General features: G+C 36.4%; 1 protein-coding gene across 1 annotated transcript in view; it reads right to left on the bottom strand.

Moving 5' to 3' along the window:
• Positions 1–23,314, bottom strand: part of LOC126248621 (potassium voltage-gated channel subfamily H member 2) — a 963,280-nt gene that overhangs the window by 411,825 nt on the left and 528,141 nt on the right. Inside the window, exon 3 of the mRNA XM_049949786.1 lies at positions 20,567–20,748. Within this exon, the coding sequence (XP_049805743.1) occupies positions 20,567–20,748 (182 nt within the window). The remainder of the gene's footprint in view (positions 1–20,566; positions 20,749–23,314) is intronic.

Below are 23,314 nucleotides of genomic sequence, written 5' to 3'. Positions count from 1 at the left end.
CTGCAACATTAGCCATGTAAAAGTATTACAAAAAGAAAAATGTCTTGTCATAAGTTGGCTGTTGCAAGAAATATTGAGAAACAAATGATAGACATAAAAAATAGCACAAATGAATGTGTATTTACTGGAATACTTATAATGGATCAGATAATAATTACTGGTGACCTCATTGCTGTATTTTTTTCTGTTACATTACCTGTCAATTTCTTTTGCCTCAAATGTTGATAAGCAATCAGTTTTGAAATGTACTAAGGAAATTTTCATACAAAAGGTCAAACATAAACAGAAACTATTCATCGCATAGGAACACTGCAATAACAATGATTGATATGAAAAATTATAAGTAAATATCATTTTTGAACTAAAAAATGAGAAGAATCATTGTAAAAGTAAAAATAATTGAAAGGAAAAAAAGAACTTAAAGCAACTATACTCTCAACTAATATATAACCAATAGTTGTCAGAAACATCCACCACACAGGTCTTAGTCCAATATTTTGTGTGCCTCACCTGCACCTGTGTTTTTCTAAAAATTTTACTTCCTTTTTCTCCCTTTTATACAAATTTCTGTTGAATCTAGTTTGTGTAAGAGAGATTCACTTTATTTGTTACACCTTTTCTTTCTTCTCTCTGTTTCATAAGTAAACATTGCTTTATAAGTAGTCAGATTTACTACATGATTTAATATTTTCTATTCACTGTCACAACAATATCATGTTATGCTATGTAAATGAATTAAATAGACAATAATCATTTGATCAGGAGAAAATTTGTTTCAGCCATAAAACAAGCTGTGGAGATGGATATGAGAATATGTTATAATCTTTTTAAAGTGACAGAAATGGTCATTAAGTGCTCCCATACTAATGTAAGTACTACTTGGAAAGTTCTTGGATATTGTGGAAACTGTAAACTGAAGATGATGAGAAATATTATGCAGTTTCCTTAACGCCATCAAACATAATGCCCCTGATCCTTCCAAGCAGTTATGATCTTGGAAGAACCTCAAACAGCACAACTTAAAAATTGCTAACTTTTTAATAGCATATGAAACTTGAATCACAAATATGTTTGGAAATAAGATTTCACATTGTTACATACATATATTACTATAATAAAGAAAATTTCACTCTCTGTTGTCTTAAAAAACTACTAAGCAAAATGAAAAACTGTAATTTCGCTTACAATGAATGGCCAAAATTCATAAGGTAGTATTAAATGTGATGTTAATAGTAAACTGCTTCTCCAACAGCCATTAAAATTGTAGTAAAAGGTCTATTTCAGTGTTGGTATTTTTCTGAAGAGTTACCGATCCAGGTTTCTCTCAAAGGCACCCACAATTGTTCTTGTGTAGTTCATTCTGGTAAACTGAGCTTACATGTGTATAATCATCATCCTAAAAATGCCAAGCCATAGCCATGAATTCACTGGAGTATTCATTGAGACACGTGCATGCAACTAAAGAGTAGTGATGCAGCAGTGTCCTGACAAAACATGGACTCTCCATCAGGGTATTCTAATGCCATAAAGGGATGCAGATGGTCTGCATGAATCTCCACAGACCATGCACCTGTCACTGGTCCCTGTAACTGGATAACTGCATCTAATTATGGTCATGTGAACACAACCCACATCATAACTCTGACACCTCCTGCCCAGACACAACTCTGTTGACATACAGAACCCATAGTTTCATGGAGCATATCCCTCACCCTAAGATGCTGATCAGCTCAATACAACTGAAACCAGAAATCATCAGACTATGCCACAATGTGCCTTGGTTGGATGTCCAGTGATTCTGTCCACAAGCCAAAGCCAGTCATTGAGCTTTGCACTGATGTGTCAGCAAAGGGTACATGTTGGTCATTGGGCTGCTGAAGCAAAGCATAGCGTCACATTCTGGCCCAGACTGCCATGTCAGCCTCTGCCAAAGGCATCATTTGGATATTGTATGGAGGGGCACAGGGTCAGCACACCATTCTTCCAGCAATTGCTGTTTTTTTTTTTATTTTATCTCAGAGATGTTACTTCTCCATTAGGTAGCTCCTCAATTTGGCCTCAAAAAGTTGAGTGCACCCTGTTTCAGTCCTCCCACCAAGAAAAATCCCTAGCAGTTTGAGAATTGAACCCAGGTCCCCTGCACAGCAATCAGACACACTGAACACTGAGCTGCTGAAGCTTATGGGGTAAATTTGTCTCCACAGAATGTGGATAGAAATGGGTTCCTGATGCCCCACATTCAAATTAACAGATTTCTCTCACAGTAGACTGCCAATGGCCCTGTAAAGTTCTTTTGAAATGACATGATACCACAAATGTACTCAAAATACTACTGACCTCAACCTAAATTATTGTGTAATCCATGATATACAATGATTCATGCATAATGTGGCAATAATCATCCCACATTCAAAATCAGTTAACTCACAATGTGCTGCCATATTCGCTACATACCTGCCTGTAACAAACTTCTCAGGTACTGTATCTACACTCGCGCCACATGATGGTAACATACATAGAACATCTCCAAAATGGAGATTTCCAGTGAATTTTGGCCACTCTGTTTATAACATTGTTTACATACACTCTTTCTCAATACTGCATAATGTCATGTTTCCTTTACTAACTGTTTTTGTTCTGTTATCTCTGATATGGTCTATAATTATAATGAAAAATGTTATACATACACTGTATTTCTTTAACATTTTATACCTATTTACTTTCTTTCCTTCTTTTTTTTTACTGTGATAAGAAGCTCTATCCACTGAATTTATTTAGAATATAAAATCAGGGAATAGAATTGGCATGAGAATGAGAGATGTAAGTGTTAGACATCCTTGTATCTTCATTTTTTCAGCTGCAATTTGATTTCAATCCAATTTCCCAACCCTAAGACAATCTGAGCATCTTGGGCTCTCAGGGACATCACAGCCTTACACTACGGACAGTGCAGTGGTTTCACAAAAATAATAATTTTGTTTATTTGTTTTCTGGGTAAAGGAATAATTTGTGCACTATTAGTGATATGCAGCAGGCTGGCAAGGTAAGTGTTCTTATTACAGCAGCATAGCAGCTGCCAGTTGAATAATATTACATGACCCATTTGTTTTCATGCAGTAACATAAGTATGAATGATAATTTTGTAGAATGAAGGTTCTAACGTAGCAACTATGTTATGTAGTACTGCATAAATATACCCACTCTAATTTGCAATTTTATGTAAAGGCTTCAATAGTAATTATAATTTTAATTTTAATAATAATATAATGTAAGGGATTCACCCAAATTTAAACCAAAGTAATTTGCACCACCGATAAGGTGACGTGAATTAATATATTTTCATTATTAATCAAAGAAAATGTAATTGAGAGTATGAAGAAGGCAGTGGGCAGGCATATGTTGAACAATTGGTATAGAAGGCAATGAGATATTGAGTGGGAAGGCGCACTGGTTGACGTGGCCAGATGCAGATGAGAATGCCAGCTGCATGGGAAAATGATAGGTTTCTAGTACCTCCTAGAACAATTTCAGCATAGCAATACCATTCTGGTATCAGAAAGCATGTGGGATTGTGAATGCTGAGGGGAACCACTCCTCTGTAGAGTTTCAGTGGCAATATTGCAAGACATCGGCGTACAGAAAAAATAGTCCCACTTGTTCTTAACCATTCAAGTTAAGAAAAATACATTTTAAATGAAAACTAAAGCACATAATTGAGGACAGGGCTTAAGAAAATTATCTCCTCTCTTACTATTTTCTTTCATTAGTTTATAAAATGAGTAATGACGTGATTACTCATTGGTGTGGAAGTATGAATAAACTGGAGGGGAGCGCTACTTTTGACATTGGCACTTTTGCTCTGATAGACTGACCCGTATCTGACCACTCTGATGAAATGCTAACTTTATTCGGTCAATAAGTGCTTTTACAGTAAAAATGGTTTTGCAGGCACTGCTCCAAGTGTCTGGAACTGCAGATGAGTAGCGGCAGGTTATTTCGCAATTTAGCATGCCAGTGAAAGCATACACAAGGCAGTAATTTTGATTGTGTGATACGAAGTCTCATTGGAACTGTGATGAACTTTACAACAAAGGCAGAAGCGCTTATCACAATCAAGATGCAGTCTCATCATCAATTGTAAGTGATTTTTTGCATGGCTTCGCGCTGGTGTGAATTTGTGATAGGTCTTCAAGGTTTTATTGTATGCAAAACGGTTGCACAGTCGAGTGCAGTTAAATGAACCTAAATTCACTGTGTAATGTGGTAATGTTCAGGCAAGTGAGTGTTTGTTCAACTTGCACCATTATAAGTCCTGTGTGGCAGTGCAAAATTAATTGTTTAGCTCTGAGTGAAACTGGTATCTAAATTCTATGTACGTAAAGAGAATACAGATTGTTCTAGAAGGGGCTAACATATATTGCTTTGTTCTGAAGGATAGAGCCTGATTCATTGTGAAGATAATTTATGAACATAAAAGAGATGTGTCATCATAAGGCACTAACGGAAGACGTTAGTCTGATACTTTGTTATTTGTGTGCTCTCGGATTAACTGCAGGTGTCAAACATTACTGTAACAGCAATCCCTTGCAGTTGCTGTGGCACTGAATTATATTTTATTTATCATGGTAGATGTGTGTTCTGATTTGCTGCAACAACCTTTATCATTACAAAATTACTTGGGTGATTTGTTGCTTCCCAAGATTGTTTACAGTGAGTAGCATCAAGAATGAGGGAGCAAGACTATCTCTGAGAGCCAAACATCTTCGAGAAATATAAAGGTTGTGGTCTGTGGTGCATATGACACATAACAAATGTTAGGTGGATGTTGGCCCGCAGCGTGCCTGATATAATATGATCTATGTGGCACCAAGGCTTTCAAGTGACTAACCACTAGCACTGATACATTAATAATAGTATGTAACTTATTTTATATCACATTCCAGCATTCAGTTTAGTCATAATGGTAGTCAGATGGAATAAACCTCAGAGTAATAAACTGCTCCACCGACCCTACTAACTTCTAATGTGGTGCGATCAGCTGGGAAATGGAAAAATTTTCAATATGGTGCTGAAGTGTGGAAAAATTTTCAGTGGTGACACGTCAGATGTAACACTGAATGAACCCGGCAATGAAATAAATTAAATAAAAATGGTTAGTGAAATAAATCAGGCAGTTTTAAAATTGTACATTATCCACAAGGTAATTAGTAAATATTAAGAATTTGAAGGCATTATCAAATTTTTTTTGTGTGAGCTATTTCTTGAAATCATTTTCTACTGGAAGTAAAGCACGGAGCAGCAGACGGACCTGAGTAGAACACATCGCGCACAGTATAATGGGACACGAGCAGAAGCAGTCTCGAGAGAGCTGCCATAGGCAACAGCAGGTGGCAGAACATGACGTCACAAAAGGTGAGGTGACGCCTGGGGTGGTGCAAGCCTACCACTCATCATCACTGGCAGGAGGCTAGGGCACCAGAGAAGAGATCTCACACAGCACGTCGGGTAACATGCATCAACCACTCTGCGAAATCGGCCATTCCATCACAGCCTACTGGACCGCCGCAAGGCAAAGTTAATTGATAGAGAACTATTCTGCTTGTCCAAAACAATTTTCATGATGAGTGAGAAAATGGTGGAGCAAGCAGACAAGGAAATGTTCTCATCTGCTGATGAGCTAGGTGAACCCTCCAATAGTTTTAAAGATGTTAAAATCAAACAAGAACCACTTGATGATTGTATTGATGAATTGGCAAATGATATGATGCCAAGTGTAGAGGAAGTGGAGTCTAGCATTAAAATTAATAACTACTTAGAGGAATGGACTCTTGATGATTCAGGTAATTTTATGGCTGAGAGTACTCGAATTCTGGAAAATTCAAACTTTCAAACGATTTCAGAACAGATACTTGCTAGAGAGGGAAATAATCAACATCTGTCAGCACTAAGTGCCTTAGGCGTTCATATAAGTACAGTAAATGCAAATGTGTAATCCATAAAATCTGACAGGGAATCTGTAAAGTTTGAGGTAAATGCCTTGTTAAAAAGTGAGCTCCAGAAGGTAGAAATTAAACTTACTGGTAAAATGACTAAATTGGAAAAGTAATTGGATGTTCATTTCATTGAGCATTCTAAGCAAATGAGAAATGAATGGGAAACTAAATTTTTGGAAATGGACACTAAAGTAATGGGAGAAGTAACATTTGTTCAGAACGATTGCAAATAATTAATTATGGAATTTACACCTGCAGCACTGACTCAGTTTAAAGAGGATAAGAAAGAATGCAATGACTTTCAGCAAGTGACCTTTGCTGAACGGGTAGAATACGAGCAAACTGTGGACGAACAAATAGTAACTTTGCGTACTGAAATGAATAAAGAAAATGTAGAGATGGTTAAAGGTGCTGTCTCTGAGATGAATCATGTAATTAGTGTGGAATGTAATAATAGGCAATCATTTCAGTCAACCCAAATTGATCATAACAAATTAGCTGATAAACAAATATTTAATCTTGCAGAGAAAACCATTAAGTTATTATGTAAAATTGAGCATTTTCCAACCTTTGGAACTGCAGATGCAGCTTTAATTAAGTGCAGAACGTTTGATTATTTTGTTCCAAATGGTAAAGTGCATCCAAAAGTATTTATTCAAAGTTTTGAGAAGGTTTTGTCTGCCGTGTGAGAAGCGGAGGAACAAATTGCATTTATAGCAGGATTTTTAAAGGACGATACCATAATATGGGCAAATTGAGTCACAGATTCTTGCAAAATGGTAAAGGAATTTCAGGATAGGTTTTTGAAGAAATACTGGTCTAAAGAAATACAAGATGATTTGATGATGGATTTTTATGTGGAGAGCCATGTCAGTCACAGTACTGTTTGTTAACAGATTTCTGTGAACACTGTGGGGGCAAGTTAAAATTAACTGAAACAGTCACGCGGGGTAGCTCTGTGATCTGAGGCAACTTGCTATGGTTCGTGCAACTTCCCTAGTCGGAGGTTCGAGTCCTCCCTCGGGCATGGATGTGTGTGTTGTCCTTAGTGCAAGTTAGTTAAAGTTAGATTAAGTGGTGTGCAAGCCTAGGAACTGATAACCTCAGTAGTTTGGTCCCATAGGACCTTACCACAAATTTCCAAAAATTGAAACCAGCCTGGATGTTAAGTCATTCAGTTGTAATCTAGAATGCCTCTTACCATATGATGTACAGGAAGCAATGCTACCAGCACCGTGAGATACATATGGGAATTATTATCACTATCTTAGTAGAGTAGAGCAATTACAGGTACAGTACAACAGGCGAGACAGTCAGCTGCTGAGGAAAAGATGATGCGCGTGCAGCCAAGGCGCACATACAGAGGCAGAGGAGGGACTGTCACTCAGCCTAATTCACTCACCGCTCATTCAGAGGAACTCACCTCCAATCAGCATTTAAAAGATGATGGAAGTTTGCATGTAAGTAAAGGAATTAATTTGATGGAGAAACAGAATTCAGACAGCATTTTTCACCTTTCTGAGTTGTTTAAAGAACCATTGACTGAAGACATGTTTAATGTAGAATCAAGGGGTGACACCTTGGGTACGCATAATTTCAGCCATGTCGTCTCCCGATAATGAAGAGCAATGACAAGAAGATTTACAGAAGATAAGCGTTTGATAATAGTATAATCTGTGAACAGAATTTTGAATTTAATTGCTTATTAATAATTATGAAGAGGTTAGGGTATTTATTTTTGAAGGAGATGCCAATTAGGAGCCTGAGTTTGTCTCTCAGAGGATTATTAGTGATGAGGAACTTCATAACTTGCATGTACAAGAAGGGTGGCGTCAGGCACAAAACCTGTGCAACTTACTGCTTCACGATAGGCTGGCCAGTTTTTGTCATTGTTCACCTATTGTTATCAATAATAAGGAGTCAAGGAATTGTTCTGATTTTAGTAGAAGAGAGATAATTAATGATGTTTTGGTGGAAGATGGTGAAAATGATAATGGGATGAATTATGTGAATCCCATTCTTACTGCCCAATTACTATGTGCCATATCAGATATTCTTGTAGATAGTGGTTCAGAAGTGTCAGCCCCAGAGAATTCTATGAAGCAATCCCAAAGAAATAAAATTTTTCAGTTTTGCCAGTTACAGGTGTAAAAATTGTAGGTGTGACAGGGAAAGTTGCCAGAGCCATTGAACATGAAGTATGGTTACCCATGGTGCTGTATGAGAAAATATTAGAACATAATTTCTTAGTTATTGAAAATTTGAGCATAAAAATTTTGGTAGGGGTGGATTTTTTAAATGAATTTAAACCCTCAATGGACTTTAAAGGCAAGACAATGAAGCAGTGAGTGCAAGGATGAGATTTTGTAGTGTCATTTAAAAACCAATTCAAATGTGAAAGGGATAACTCAGGTAGTTTCTTTATTGATCAGTTCCAGGATGATAATGGACCAAAAAATTTAAGCATATATAATGTACAGAAGGAACTTGAACAAAAGAATACTTTGGAAATAATAGAGGATAAGGTAGCTAACAAAGTTTTGTCTAGTAGCCAGAAAGAAGACTTAAAACAGGTGTTAGTGAAATTGCGGGAGGTATTTTTGGAGGCTCCAGGGTGGGTTATGGACTTTGAGTGTAAATTAAATATAAAACCTGATGAGAAGTATGGTGCCAAGGAATATGCTGTACCATATTCAAAGAGGGAAGCTGTGAAAAAGTAGACAGGATGTTGGCTTGGGGAGTTATTGAGCAATACATTAACCCACTGGGAATTGTTCCAAAATGTGACAGGAGCATACATTTGATGTTGGCTCTGTGATGTAGTAGAAAGAGGAAGTAACCACCCAGTGCAAGTAGATCAGTTGCTTCAAAAATATCATGGTGTTAAATTTCTTTCATCTTTAGATGTTACATGGTGGTTTTGGAACATAAGGTTGGCCCCATTTAAATATGTAGGAGATTGGTCTTCCTGTGACTGGTACACAATCTGGCAGTCACGCATCGACAGCTGTCAAATAGTTTTCATTGTCCTACATGACCATTCATCCCCCACTCTTCTCCATATCCCCATGATCCATAGAATTTCTTGGAGTCTGAGAGACTGTACGGAGAACCAAGTAGAATTAAGATCTACACGCAGGACGAGTTTTTTTTGTAATAGTATACGAATAGTGAGAATGAAATTAATGAGTGTTGGCAAAGGTAAGTGGTAGTAACATCGAATAAACAAGTAAAAGATGCTCTGATGTGTGTGAATGTTTCATGATTATTCTTTGAGAATGAGAGTCAAGGGCAGGAAAAAAATATTAAGTTATGATATGAGCTAAGGTAAGTGACCAAATGTGATGAGGTGGTACAGCTAAATGGTAAAAGAAATGGCTATTAACAACAGTTGAAATTAAATGGAAGTGTTAAATAAAGTTGCAGTACAAATGAAGTAAAATGCAGATATGCAAAGATAATAAAGCATTTTTCATGGAGCTATTATAATAAAGTAGCTGTAGAGGAATTAAATCGTCAGCAAAATATGAAGTGATAAGAGGCTGGGACAGGCAATGACCACCAGGTATAGTTAGGAATTTTGCAGAAACAAACATAATGGGAGCGCCTTGCTATTAATTGTTAGGGAAAATTTGGGACCTCTGCCAAAGCACAAGTAGGGTTCAGCTAGCAAGCACAGTTTTTCCATTAGGTTTCCACTGAACAAATTACTATGAGCCAATGTTATTTAAATGAGACTATCTGTACAAGAAAGACAAGTATAGTAAAGCCAATGTAAGGGAAATAATATGAGCCTTTACCAACAAGTTTAGCTGAATGTGAAATGGATATCTTGGTCACAGTAAAGTAAAGGATTTTAACTTTAGAAGATCACACAGTTGTGGCAGAACTGTATTATTCACAGCTTGGAACATGCACAACTGAAACTGAAACAATAGCGTTCATGACAAAGTTATTTCCGACAAAGGTCACAAGAGAATTAAAAATAGGGTTATACAAAATGGAATGGAGGTTTATTTGTGAAAGTTATGACGTAGGTGAGAAGTGTCTGTTGGAATTTGGTAAAGTTGAAATAGGATTTAGTAGGTATTTATGAAAGTTACTGAGAATAGGAAAATATTTGTCTACATCTACATCTACATCTACATATATACTCTGCTAGCCACCAAGCAGTGTGTGGCGGAGAGCACAATTTGTACCTAAGTCATATTTCCCCTCCTCTGTTCCACTCACAGATAGCACGAGGGAAAAATGATTGTCTGAACACCTCAATACAAGCTCTAATTTCCCTTATCTTTGAATGGTGATTGCTGCACGATTTGAAAGCTGGTGGTGATAATATATGCTCTACATCCTCAGTTAAGATCGGATTTCAGAATTTAGTGAGCAGCTCCTTCCGTTTAGCGCATTATCTATCTGCAACTGTGTCTCACTTCAAACTTTCTATGAGATTTGTAACGCTCTTGTGATGGCTATATGTACCAGTCAGGAATCTTGCCGCACTTCTTTGGACCTTCTCAATCTCTTGAATCAGACCCAACTGGTAAGGGTCCCATACAGATGAACAATACTCTAATACTGGATGAACTAATGCATTGTAAGCAATTTCCTTTGTTGAAGGACTGCATCGCTTCAGGATTCTACCAATAAACTGCAATCTAGGGTTCACCTTGCCCATTACTTGTGTAATCTGATCATTCCATTTGAGATCATTTTGAATAATCACACCCAGATACTTGACAGATGTTACCGCTACCAAAGACTGGGCATTTATTTCATACTCTTCCATTACTGGAGATTTTTGCCTTGTTATATGTAGTAGGCTACACTTACTAATATTGAGAGATAACTGCCAGTAATTACACCGCGCATTTGTTTTCTGCAAATTCTCATTGATTCGTTCACAACTTTCATGTGATACTACTTTCCTGTAGACTACAGCATCGTCAGCAAACAGTCTAATGACACTATCAATACCATCAACCAGATCGTTTATGTAAATCGTAAAAAGCAGTGGACCTATTACACTGCCCTAGGGCACACCTGAAGTTACGCTTGCTTCTGTTGAAGTCACCCCATTCAGGATGACATACTGCTCTCTGCCTGTTAGAAAACTTTCTATCCAACTGCATATGTCATCAGATAGATTGTAAGTGCACACTTTTTGGAGAAAGTGACAGTGTGGAACTGAGTCAATCGCCCTTCATAACTCGAGAAATATGGCATCAACCTGGGAGCCGGTATCTAGAGCCCATTGTATATCATGCACAAAGAGGGCCAGCTGTGTCTCACATGACCCCTGTTTCCTAAGACCATGCTGGTTTCTGGAGATGAGCTACTCAGAGTCCAGAAAGGTCATTATGTCTGAACACAAAATATCTTCCATGATTCTACAACAAATCAATGTCAGTGAAATTGGCCGGTAATTATGTGCATCTGATTTTCTACCCTTTTTATAGATTGCTATGACCTGGGCCTTCTTCCAGTCCTGTGGAACATTCTGCTGCTCCAATGATCTCTGATAGATGATGGATAAGGATGGTGCTATATTTGTTGCATAGTCAACATATAATCTTACGAGGATACCGTCTGGGCCAGATGCCTTCATGGCATCTAACGATCTTACCTGTTTTACAATCCCAGATACAATAAACACCATGTCAGCCATCCTTGTGTCTGTTTGATAACTGAAAGGGAGAATGGTGCTGCAGTCTTCTACCGTAAACGAGTTTTTGAAAGCTAGGTTTAGAATTTCAGCCTTCTAAGGTATGATGTCTGTAAGGTTGATGGGGTATTTATTTAAAGTCTTATTTAGAGACAATTAGTGTTAAGGCCCTAGGTCAAAGGACTGTGGAGATGGACAAATTCCTCCCTTATTAGCAAATAAGGATGAAAAAGGACTGCACCGATGTAAAAATTCCACCCTTGGTAGGAAGTTGTTAGTTCTTAAGTGCAAGGAATTATGAGAGTGCAACAGACTTGTGCATTAGTTATAAGGTCCTGAGGTATAAATTTTGAAAACTATCTGCTTGCCATGAAATAAATCAAAAACTCAGCAAACATAGAAACCATGTGAAAACTAAAGGTGGTTAGGAGAAGTACCCGAGTGTGATGAAACTGAGTGAATATTCAACTGTGACATAACATTGAGAAGTATAGATAACTCAGACAAAAAAGGCTCTGAAATGAAGAGAGGCTCCATCATTTAAAGCTCATCACAAACATTGATTGGAAATAGATGTAAGGTTTGAAAAGTATGACTAAGTAGAATTATGGTTTTTCTTATTGCACAGGATGCAAGATTTATAATTTTCTTGATGATTATAATCTGTGGTAAAATATGTTTTAATTGATTTTCTTACTCAAAGGTAAAGGCAATTAATGATGATTTATTGAAAAATGTGTGTGTTCACGAGCTGTAACAGAATTTAATTTTTTGAATCTTCAGTAATAAATATGAATTTTGAAATGACAAATAATATTTTCATATTTTGTGTTTAACAATTCTATGTAAGATTGAGAGCATGGAATTGCAGGGATACTTTTAATATGTTATAAAACCGATTTTAAATAATATCAGTCAGTGATGGTATAAAAAATCTGATATGATTATTGAAAAGTGATAAATTGAATTAACTGATTTAACTGAAATAGTGGGGAATAATTTTTGAATTAACAATGTTTGCTTATATAGTTCCAAATCTTCAAATTTATTGGTTATTGCATTAAATGATTAGAATCTTTTAATACAATGGAGGCGGGGTGTAACGTAGCATCTACGTTATGTAGTACGGTAAAAATATACCGACTCTATTTTGAAATTTTATTTAAAGCTTCAATAATAATAATAATAATCATAATAATATGCAGAAGGCATAGTCAACATATAATCTTATGGGGATACCGTCTGGGCCAGATGCCTTCCTGGCATCTAAGGATCTTAACTGTTTTACAATCCCAGATACATCATTATAGAAGGCTTTGAGTCATCTCGAGCAGGAAAGCTCACTGGTTGACACGGCCGAATGTAGATGGGAGTACCAGCTGCATGGGAAAATGATAGGTTTCTAGTACCTTCTAGAACAATTTCAACGTAGTAATACCATACTGGTATGAGAAAGCACACGGAATTGTGAAAGCTGAGGTGAACATTCCAGCATTCAGTTTAGTCATAATGGTAGTCAGGTGGAATAAATCTCAGAGTAATAAACTGCTCCATCAACCTTACTAACTTTCAAGTTCAGTTTTAATTGTTGTTTGTCTTTCATAATTTGTGTTTCTCTGTCAATGTATACAAATTTTTAAATTTAAGTGCAGCTTCTAATGTATCATGCAGTTCTGATGACATGAATGGATGAAAATGCAGGAATTGTGACAGTAGTGACTTGAATTTTGGTTTTACATGTTCTACTGCAGTAAATGGGGAATGAACAAAGTGTGTGATTTGTTTCAAACTCCTAGCTACAGAGAGGAAACTTCCTAATAAAGTGAAATGTTTGGGGTCAAATCATGGTAATTGGTAAACAAATCATGAAACTATTTTTCCCCCATGTTAAAATAAATGACAGAGAAAAACTTACTCTAAACATGCTAACATTCATACAGATGCAGTTCTTTCATCTTACAAAGTTGCCTACAGTGTAGCAAAGAGCAAGGAACCTCACATCGTAGCGGAGAATCTTATTTTACCAGCTACTCGGGACACGGTATCTACTATAATAAGTTAGTCAGCTGCCCAATCTGTCTTTGTCAGACAGTACTATCAGTCATTGAATATTCAACATCGCAGATGACATTAATGATCAGTTGGTTCAGAAAATTCAAAGATAATGGTGATTTGGATACTGAGTGGGATGAAGCTACAGATCACCACAATGATGTGCATCTAATTTGTTACATATGGTTTATACATTATTATAAATTTCTTGAAGATCCTATTTTCTGCAGGAAAATAAGTCCTGGTTCAAATGAAACATACCTCTTTGGAACAATATACTATTTTACATACAAAAACAACATTAATTGGGAAAATTATGTAGGCATGTGTAGAGATGAAAGTCATAGTATCACTGGCTGTTATACCAGATTGCAAGCTCTGATCCAAAAAAGGCATCTCATGCTACTTGGGCACACTATCTTATTCACTGAGTAGCATGACCCCTGTCCTTTATGAGGTTCTTCCATCAGTGACTGAAGTGGTTAACATCTTTGAAATTCAAGCACTGAAGTCAATATGTTTTCATCAAATGGCATTGCTATGAGAGCTGTACACATTTCCCTAAATTTTTACAGTAACTCTCTCTGCCTCTCATGTAGAGATATCTTGAAAAGTGTATACAAAGTTAGTAATGAACTTCACTTTTACCTTGCTCAAGAGAAACATTTGAGTTCCGAGAAGTTAGTAGAAGTGACTTTATTTTGAAGCTGGCTTATTTTTTTGGCTTCAAGAATCTCAATTCACAAACGTATCCCTTGAAGATAATGACACCAGCATTCTGCAACTGTCAGACAATATTGCAGCCTTCAGAAAGCAACTACTATTGAAGAAAAAAAAAATTAGGCAATAAAGATATACATTTTCCCTGCTCTTCAAATAGTTTTAATGACTTGTTTTTGGGTAAAAAATTGAAGCCTATGTTTGTATATTATTTAACTGAACAAAGGGAGTACTTTGTTATGTGTTTTCCAGAAGAAGTTGAACAACACAACTAGATCAAAGATATTTTCAGTACAGAACTTGCATGAACACTTACCACTGAAGACAAGAGCAATTTATTGATATTTCTTCAGAATCAACATGAAATCTGACTTCATTTGCTCACCAATGCTTGAGTTATGAAGGTTGGTGAAGCAAGAATATGTGCAAGTAGGTAAAAAGTCTCTACAAGTACATTTTGCAACATATTACTTATGTGAAGTAGGTTACTCAGCATTGGAAGTCATCAGCACAAAAAAATATATTATACATGAATGCAGGGAAAGAGAAGAAAGAGAGGAAGATTAGAGTTCTCAGTTCTTATGGGAGTGCAGTCATTATAGCTGGCGCATAAGCTCAGATTATGAAAGGGTGGGGAAGGAAATTGGCCATTCCCTTTCCAAAGGAATTGTCCTGGCATTTGCGTGGAGTGATTTCAGGAAATTATGGAAAACCTATGACTGGATGGCCATATGGGGATTTAATTCACTGCCCTACCAAATCAGAGTCCATGTGCTAACCACCACACCATCTCACTCAGTGTGGAGAAAGAGATGTGAATCACAATTTTCAATCTTGGGCCAAGAGTGAAAGAGCTGATGATGAAGCAGGAAACTCATCATTGCCATTGATTTTGTTGAAAGACTAAGATTTAATGACATTAAAAGCTGATTAAAAACTCTAAAAGTTAGAATACCACTGTCCTAAGAGGGGTTGGGTTGGGTTGTTTGGGGGTAGAGACCAAACAGCGGGGTCATCGGTCTCATCAGATTAGGGAAGGATGGGGAAGGAAATCGGCCATGCCCTTTCAAAGGAACCATCCCAGCATTTGCCTGGAGCGATTTAGGGAAATCACGGAAAACCTAAATCAGGATGGCCGAACGCGGGATTGAACCGTCGTCCTCCCGAATGCGAGTCCAGTGTGCTACCACTGCGCCACCTCACTCGGTACTGTCCTAAGGTATTGTGCCCATATGCACTGACATTATTACAAACATTGAAATCATTTTATAGTGAAGTTGTACAATAAGCTCAAACAGCAATGATATGTTTGTACATCTCGCAAGCAATAGAGATAGTAGCACAACACAGAGTAGAATACAAAATATGACAGTGAATATTCAACTTTAGAAAATAATTGATGTTTTCTTGAAAAAATAAAAATTAATTGGAGGCCAGACAGCAAATGTACAAAAAATTCAATCAGCATCACTGCTATGGATGAGGAATGTAATGAATGTAAACAATAAAAAAAAGTCAATAAATGTAGGTGAATAACAGTGTTATGTGAAGTGATGGTTGGAGGGAGGAGGGGGGGCGGGCGGAGAGGAAAGGAAAGGGAAGATACTGATGATATCAGCTGGATCAGGAATTTATGTGGAATCAGCAGTGATGAGTGAAAATGTGTGTTGGACCAGGACACGAACCTGGGATCTCCTGTTTACTAAGCAGTTGTGTGAAGAACTGGGCTACCCAGCCACAGTGTTAATCAAAAATGCACAAACTACCTCGGCACATGCTTTGACCAACCCACATTCCCATCTAGTCTCACCACTTATCTGCAGTCCCCATCCATGTCCTCAATGTTCACTAATTTTAGACTCCCACTGCAGACTGAACGTAAATGTGCATTTGCACTGATGGTTGTGGATTCATAGCCCATCAAGGCATATCAATTTTATGAATCTGTGGTATATGTTTTTTTGGACATGTCTGAAAAGACAGATACAATGCATTCATATCATGTGAATAACAGTACAGTTTATAAAATGGTATTTATCCAATAGAGGAAGTAAATACTGCTGAAGAACTCAGGTGTTTTATTAGATTTTTCACCTGAGCTTCTTTACAATATACAAACTTTCGGATACAGAACAATCAATGATCATAAGGTAAGACCGCGTGGTATACTAGAAAAATGAGATGAATATATCAAATATTAAGTTAAATCGCTGAACAACAAGAGAAAATAATATGAAATGACCAACAAACAATGAAATAAGAAGTAGGGAGAAAGAGGACAACTTACTATTTATTTGGAAGCACTCTTTAAATTTATAGGGTGATATTACTTGCCTATCAGAATTTTTGTAGCAATAAATCATTAAATATCAGATGAGTCAAAACAATCCTGATATCAAATAAAACCTATTTAATGAATGATAACATTTTGCACATATATCAAGACAGAAGTAACTGCTCTAAAATTAAGAAAAGTGCCATGCTCAAGATGAATAAAGAAAAGATAATTTAGAGAAGGTAAGCAGAAAGAAGAGACAGTGCATGATTTAGAATAAAGAATGTATAACTGAATGTTTAAACATAAGCAGTAATGAACAGGAGAAATGGAAATTCATCAAACTGATGTCTATTCTCCCAAAACAATATATTTGCCAGTTCTATATAAAAGCAACTAGTGATTCATTAAATTCTGGTGAAACTAAAACTGCAGTGTCTCACTGCATGCTTTTACAAATATCCTCATCCATTTCCAGGTGTAATGTACTGTACATCATCATTAACAATTTAATTTGTGCAATATTTTAAAATCCTGAATGAAATACAAACTAAGATGTGAGATCAGGAAAAAATTCAACAAAATGTACACACACACACACACACACACACACACACACACACACACACACACACACACTGAAGTGATATGGAAGGGTGTGCTAGAATCAGGAAGGACAGCATGGGACACAGTAGGAGGAGGTGAAAACTTCAGAGGTTAGCAATATCAGAGGAATTTTAATTCATCAACTGCCAAAGCTAGAATGAATAACTCTTATTGCACAAGGGAAAAATATATCTAAAAACAAAGATGATGTGACTTATCAAACGAAAGTGCTGGCAGGTCGATAGACACACAAACAAAGACAAACATACACACAAAATTCAAGCTTTCGCAACCAATGGTTGCTTCATCAGGAAAGAGGGAAAGAGGGGGGAAAATGAAAGGATGTGGGCTTTAAGGGAGAGGGTAAGGAGTCATTCCAATCCCGGGAGCGGAAAGACTTACCTGAGGGGGAAAAAAGGACAGGTATACACTCGCGCGCGCGCGCACACACACACACACACACACACACACACACACACACACACACACACACACATATCCACCCGCACATACACAGACACAAGCAGACATTTGTACAGGCAAAGAAGACAGAACATATGGATACCTGTACTTCATTGAATAACAACTGTAAATTTGTATCTAGAAGAAACCTATGTGAAAATATATAGATTTCTAGCATCTCCCAAGCACTTCTAAGTGAACCATCATAAGTATGAATGAACCTTTCCAGAATGCCCCATAAGTTTGGTTCATAATATACAAGTGATTTGAGCAGGCTAGGGATTCAAATAATTCAGAACTAACAGTTGAGTTTGAACATTTGTACTCTTATATATACATGTTACCTCATGGAACATCCAGCCATTTTGAAAGAATGTAATCCAGTAAAGGTCATAAATGGCAGCTAAACAACCATTCATAGTAGTCATTATGAACTGAGCTGTAAAGGTAGATTAACTAGTGTCATTAATCCCCTAAGATAACACTACAAACATGTACAAAATGGCTCGACTGCACCACTCTGCATAGTGTATTTCACAAACAGGTGTTATGGTCTCAGGTAGTCTTTTACAATCAACTCAATGCAGTTATATTGTGAATCAGCTGCTGAATCTACATAGATGTTTGTGAACACCTTCATGTTCTTTTGCATTCACACGTGATAGCTTCTACAGTAGATAATGCCGCATTAGTTAAAGTAGCTTGCCATCTTTGTTGGTCAAATTTAGAATTTATCACATTTAATGCAATCTATAATGTAAGTAGAACAAGACTGAATATGATCATAAAATAACCATGCATGATAATTTCACAGTCCCTAACATTTGAAGGAACATCCTTTCTAACTGAAAGCCATTATGAAGCTCTGTTCATTTTTTGATCTAAGTTCCACAGCTGCGCCTGCTTTACTATTTCTATTTTATTAGTTTTGGGACTGCAGCCTCCTTCTGAAGTACTCAGTCTTGTAAGCTGTCAAGCTGAAACCTGACAAAGAATAAAATAATAAATGAGTAAAATACCAACAACACAGTGTAGCTGTGGAACTGATATTTCCAGAAAAATATATTCATCTATGGATCCACAAATAAAATTCTCCTTCAAAAATAATGTAGAAAATTCTTTGTGTCCATTCACTTGTTAGAAACAAAAAGATGAGATTGGTGCATTTACATGTAATTGAATTGTGTAGCCTACTCACTTGATCATGCCAATTTGACATAGCAGTGCTATGACTTTTGTATGTCACTGCACACTGCTTACTGCAGGATGAGAGGGTGCCCAGATAATAAGAAATTTATTTTTGAATGTAAGAGTTAAAAATATTGTTTTCGCAAGCTGAAAAAAAAATGATTAACAGAGTAGTTGGAAAAGCCATGTAATCTCTCACATTTGTGCATGATGCAGTACATAGCTAACATCCCAGTTGTTCTTTGCTGAATTAAGAAACTCATATGTTTAGACATGTATATTTAAAAACTATAATCTAGTGCTATATCATCAAAATCAAAAGAAAGATGTATAGCACATATGACAATTCATGATAACATGAACCTTTAACAAAGTCTGCCAGAACTACATACCTTTCAGGCATAATGGGGACCACACACAAACACACAATGTTTTTTTTCTGCTTGTGGTGGAAGAAATAGTACATTTGCTCCCACTAAAATGTATTCCTGCTTGCTATTACCTCAGTCTCAACAACAGTAGCCACAGAAAGTGGAATCAATGGATTCCAAAACAAATGACACCTCTTGCAGCAGGCCACACAACGTAACAACCATTGGACAGTGACAGCATATTCATCAGTAAAAGTACCATACACTGTGACCAGAGAACCAACATTTGCTCAGGCAGTTTAATAACAGAGATAAGGAAGTAATGAGCTTACTACAGAAAAGAAAAATATATTTGCAATTTCAGTCTACTGGGCTATAATTGTGGACTCTTTGTTTACAGTGGTTATAAATACCGGTTATAGAGAACTTTCCTGATTTGAGCATCAGTCTTTAATAATAATAAATGAGGCATAAATAGCTTCTGTTATCTTTATGATGTCTGAAGATGGTTAATAAATATCAGATAATAATAGTAAATAAGTAAATCATTGCAAGATAGTGATAGTTATAAGATATTTTAATGGATGTTTATATAAATTCAGCTTCATTATGTAGTATCTCTTATTTACTCCTCTGATATTCAATTGTGCACACGTAGGAGATAATGTCCTCCAGGTCTGTGAAACGACTGAAGGGTTCATTATATATTTAAAAAAAATGTTCTGCTTATTTCTGCTACCACAGTTCACTATCTCAAGTAAGATTAATTTTTCTTAAAGGCACCGATATTCAGATTTAAGTAGCCAGTGTTTTCACATAACATTTAATTCATTAAACTGATATATGTCTGCAACAACTATAAACATAATTTCTTATAGAATTACAGTGATCGTTTTTAATAAAACAGTTCATATCACTGTAATATAAAATACATAAGTAGTTTTGGTTACTGAACACGTACCAATATTAATTGCTAGTTACTAACCACCTGTCGTGCATGATTATGATTTAACGAAATCAGTTACAGACATTAAACTGCAATTATTTGGACTGTTTTAATGAAAGTCTTTATCAGAGTGTCCATAAAATAACAAAGAGAAGCTGTAACAAATACTTGTAAATGAAAGAATAGTTTACAAGACTGTCTCACTCCCTCAGAGTCACTAATTCAGAAATTATTTTAATACATACATCTTACCATGCAGCAAATAAAGAGCACAGAAAAAGGGTTTACCTCATCAGTGTCTGAGTTGAAAAGAAGAAGATCAAAAGGAATAGCAGCCACCAAGTCTATTACAAACCAGCCTTTCAGGTAATGCACTGCAATCTTCCCTGGATGAGATACAACCTCTTCATTGCTGTTCACATATGTTGTGCGGAAATTTATAAGTATGTCTATGATGAATGTTACATCAACTGAAAAAGATTAAAATGTTGTTCTCTTAACATAATTGTATAAAGTAATCCACAAAAGTACAAGTAAAGAGTACAAAAGTCTAGCGGGACAAAGAATTCTTTTTCAGGAATCTGTGCAGACAATGTCCACAAAACTGATGAGCTACATATTTCCTCAGTTAGGTGATAAAGCTGCTACATAATTTTCCAAAACAGATGAAAAGAATAAAAATAGATATAACACATAAGTTACTTACAAAAACACCATCATTCTCCTTGGATCTCAATATAGGGGAGAAAATTTAGGAATATGGAAATACAATGGGTAATCAAAAAGTTTCCATTCGAAAGCCATATAGTCCATAATCAATATGCCAGCCAGGCAAAATTGCCATCAGCATTGAAGCAATCATCTCACCAATGCACCAGGTTGAGGATACCCATTTGGTAACTGTGTGTTGAAAAGAATAACACCATACTGGCCCTGTTTCAACACACTGGTATTAATGTTGGCTCAGTTCACATTTCTGCATTTACCATCTATGTCAAAAAGACACGAATGCCACACTACACCCTTGCCTACTTGTCAGTGCTTAAATAACCACTTCAGAGTTGTGCTACATTTCATATACGCTGCAGCAATGCCCTCAAAAGGAAACTCTATGATCACCCCTTATAATAAAAAAATTGAAAAAAAGAATGGTTACATGATTTGCCCAAAACCAAGAAAAAATAGATTAGAGAAACATTTGCTGTGCATTCGAATGATGCTCAAAATAATCTACAGTAAGTAGATGAGATTCCCATATGTTAGTGAAGTATGAGGTCACTGGGTGACATTCCACCAGACAATTTACCTCTACTACCCTTTAAAATCCTAAGACTCTAATTTACACACTCATCTTTAAATTCTCAATCTCCCCTCATTTGCTGTACATGATTTTGAGCATAATTTAAAAGTGTATCAAATGTTTGCATGATCTAACTTATTTCTTAATTTTAGATACGTCATTTCACAAAACATTTTTCCTTTTACCAATTTTTTTTTTTTTTGCAAGTTTTGTTCAGAAAGCATGAAATACAATATATTTCAATATTGATTGGTATTCTATTATTGTGAAGAGTAAATAGGTTGAGAGAAAGTAGAGACATTTCAATTTACCCAGTAATTTGATATTTTTAAACACTTCATTTACATAGCTAGCAGCAGCTGTTGTGGAAATATTTCAGTTTTCCCTCAAATCATTAATTAAATTTTTCTTAATTACCATGATTACTTTTAAGCAATTACATGCTTTTGCAAAACTAGACCTCTCACACTGGTCACTTTAATACCCCATTTGTTCATATCCTATTCTTCACTTTGTTACGAAAATTTGGACAAAAATACATTGCTTAATTTCTAGTGAGTCTTGTTTTCAATCCACTCAAATATTTGACCCCAAGGAATATATGAAAAGGGCAGAAATTATGTGTGGTACTTATTAACATCAGTGCTTAACTTACCCTAGACTTGAAATGCTTGACAAATGTCTTATTTTCTTTTACATTTTTTAGTAAGCTGCATATGCAAAACAAGGTTGCTACATTAATAAAAAGTAATTTTTCATTTGCATTGTTCTGTTAGATGACACAGTGTGTGTTCTTCATAAGTACATAAAACATGAATACAATAGTGATTTTCAGTGACAAAATAGCTACTCATGCAACTACAAATACTTACTTTACAGCAACACTACAGTAAATTAAAACTGATTTGATTTAATTCACTTGTTAATTGGTCTTTTCTATAAACAGGTACAGTGAGATAGTTTACAAGTGATGAGAATAATTTAGTGTGAACATGTTTCAAATTAGATGTTGGTTAAGTGAAATATAATAATAAAATAATATTCATACGGTGGAAAGTCCAGGTTGAAATATCAACAATTATGAATGGATAGAGGGCTACTCACCATGAAGATGACACACTGAGTCAGAGAAAGGCATGACAAAAAGACCGTTACACATAAGTCTACAGCCAAAACCTCATGAAAAGAAAAACGCACACACATTCACACAAGCAAGCGTGTGCTCATAACCCCCCCCCCCCCCCCCACACACACACACACACGATTGCTTCAGCCAGAATGCAGCAGAAACACATTGAATGGGAGCAACAATCTGGAGTGTCCTTTCATCACACAAGACAACCCTGGACTGCTGGAACAACTGAACCACAACCTTCGTCACTGCTTTGATTATATATTGTCATGGTCTGAAATTAGGGACTCCTATCCCAGACCTTTCCACCACTCCTAAAGTAGTGTTCCAATGACCACACAACCTCCACAACATCTTAGTCCACCCCTGCACCACTCCAATCCCAACTCCTTGCCACAGGGATCATATATCTGAGGGACACCCAGGTGCAAGACCTGCCAAATCCACCCACCCAGTGTTTCCTATTCCGGTCTTGTCATAGGCATATCCTAGCTCTTCAGAGGCTGGGCCACCTGTGAAAGCAACCAAGTCATAGACTAGCTCTGCTCCAACCATTGCTCAGTTTTTTACACTGGTATGACTATCAACCAGCTGTCCATCAGAA

The sequence above is a fragment of the Schistocerca nitens genome, chromosome 3 (assembly GCF_023898315.1).
Source record: "Schistocerca nitens isolate TAMUIC-IGC-003100 chromosome 3, iqSchNite1.1, whole genome shotgun sequence".
Lineage (NCBI taxonomy): Eukaryota > Metazoa > Arthropoda > Insecta > Orthoptera > Acrididae > Schistocerca > Schistocerca nitens.
This window is presented reverse-complemented; position numbering and strand designations above follow the sequence as displayed.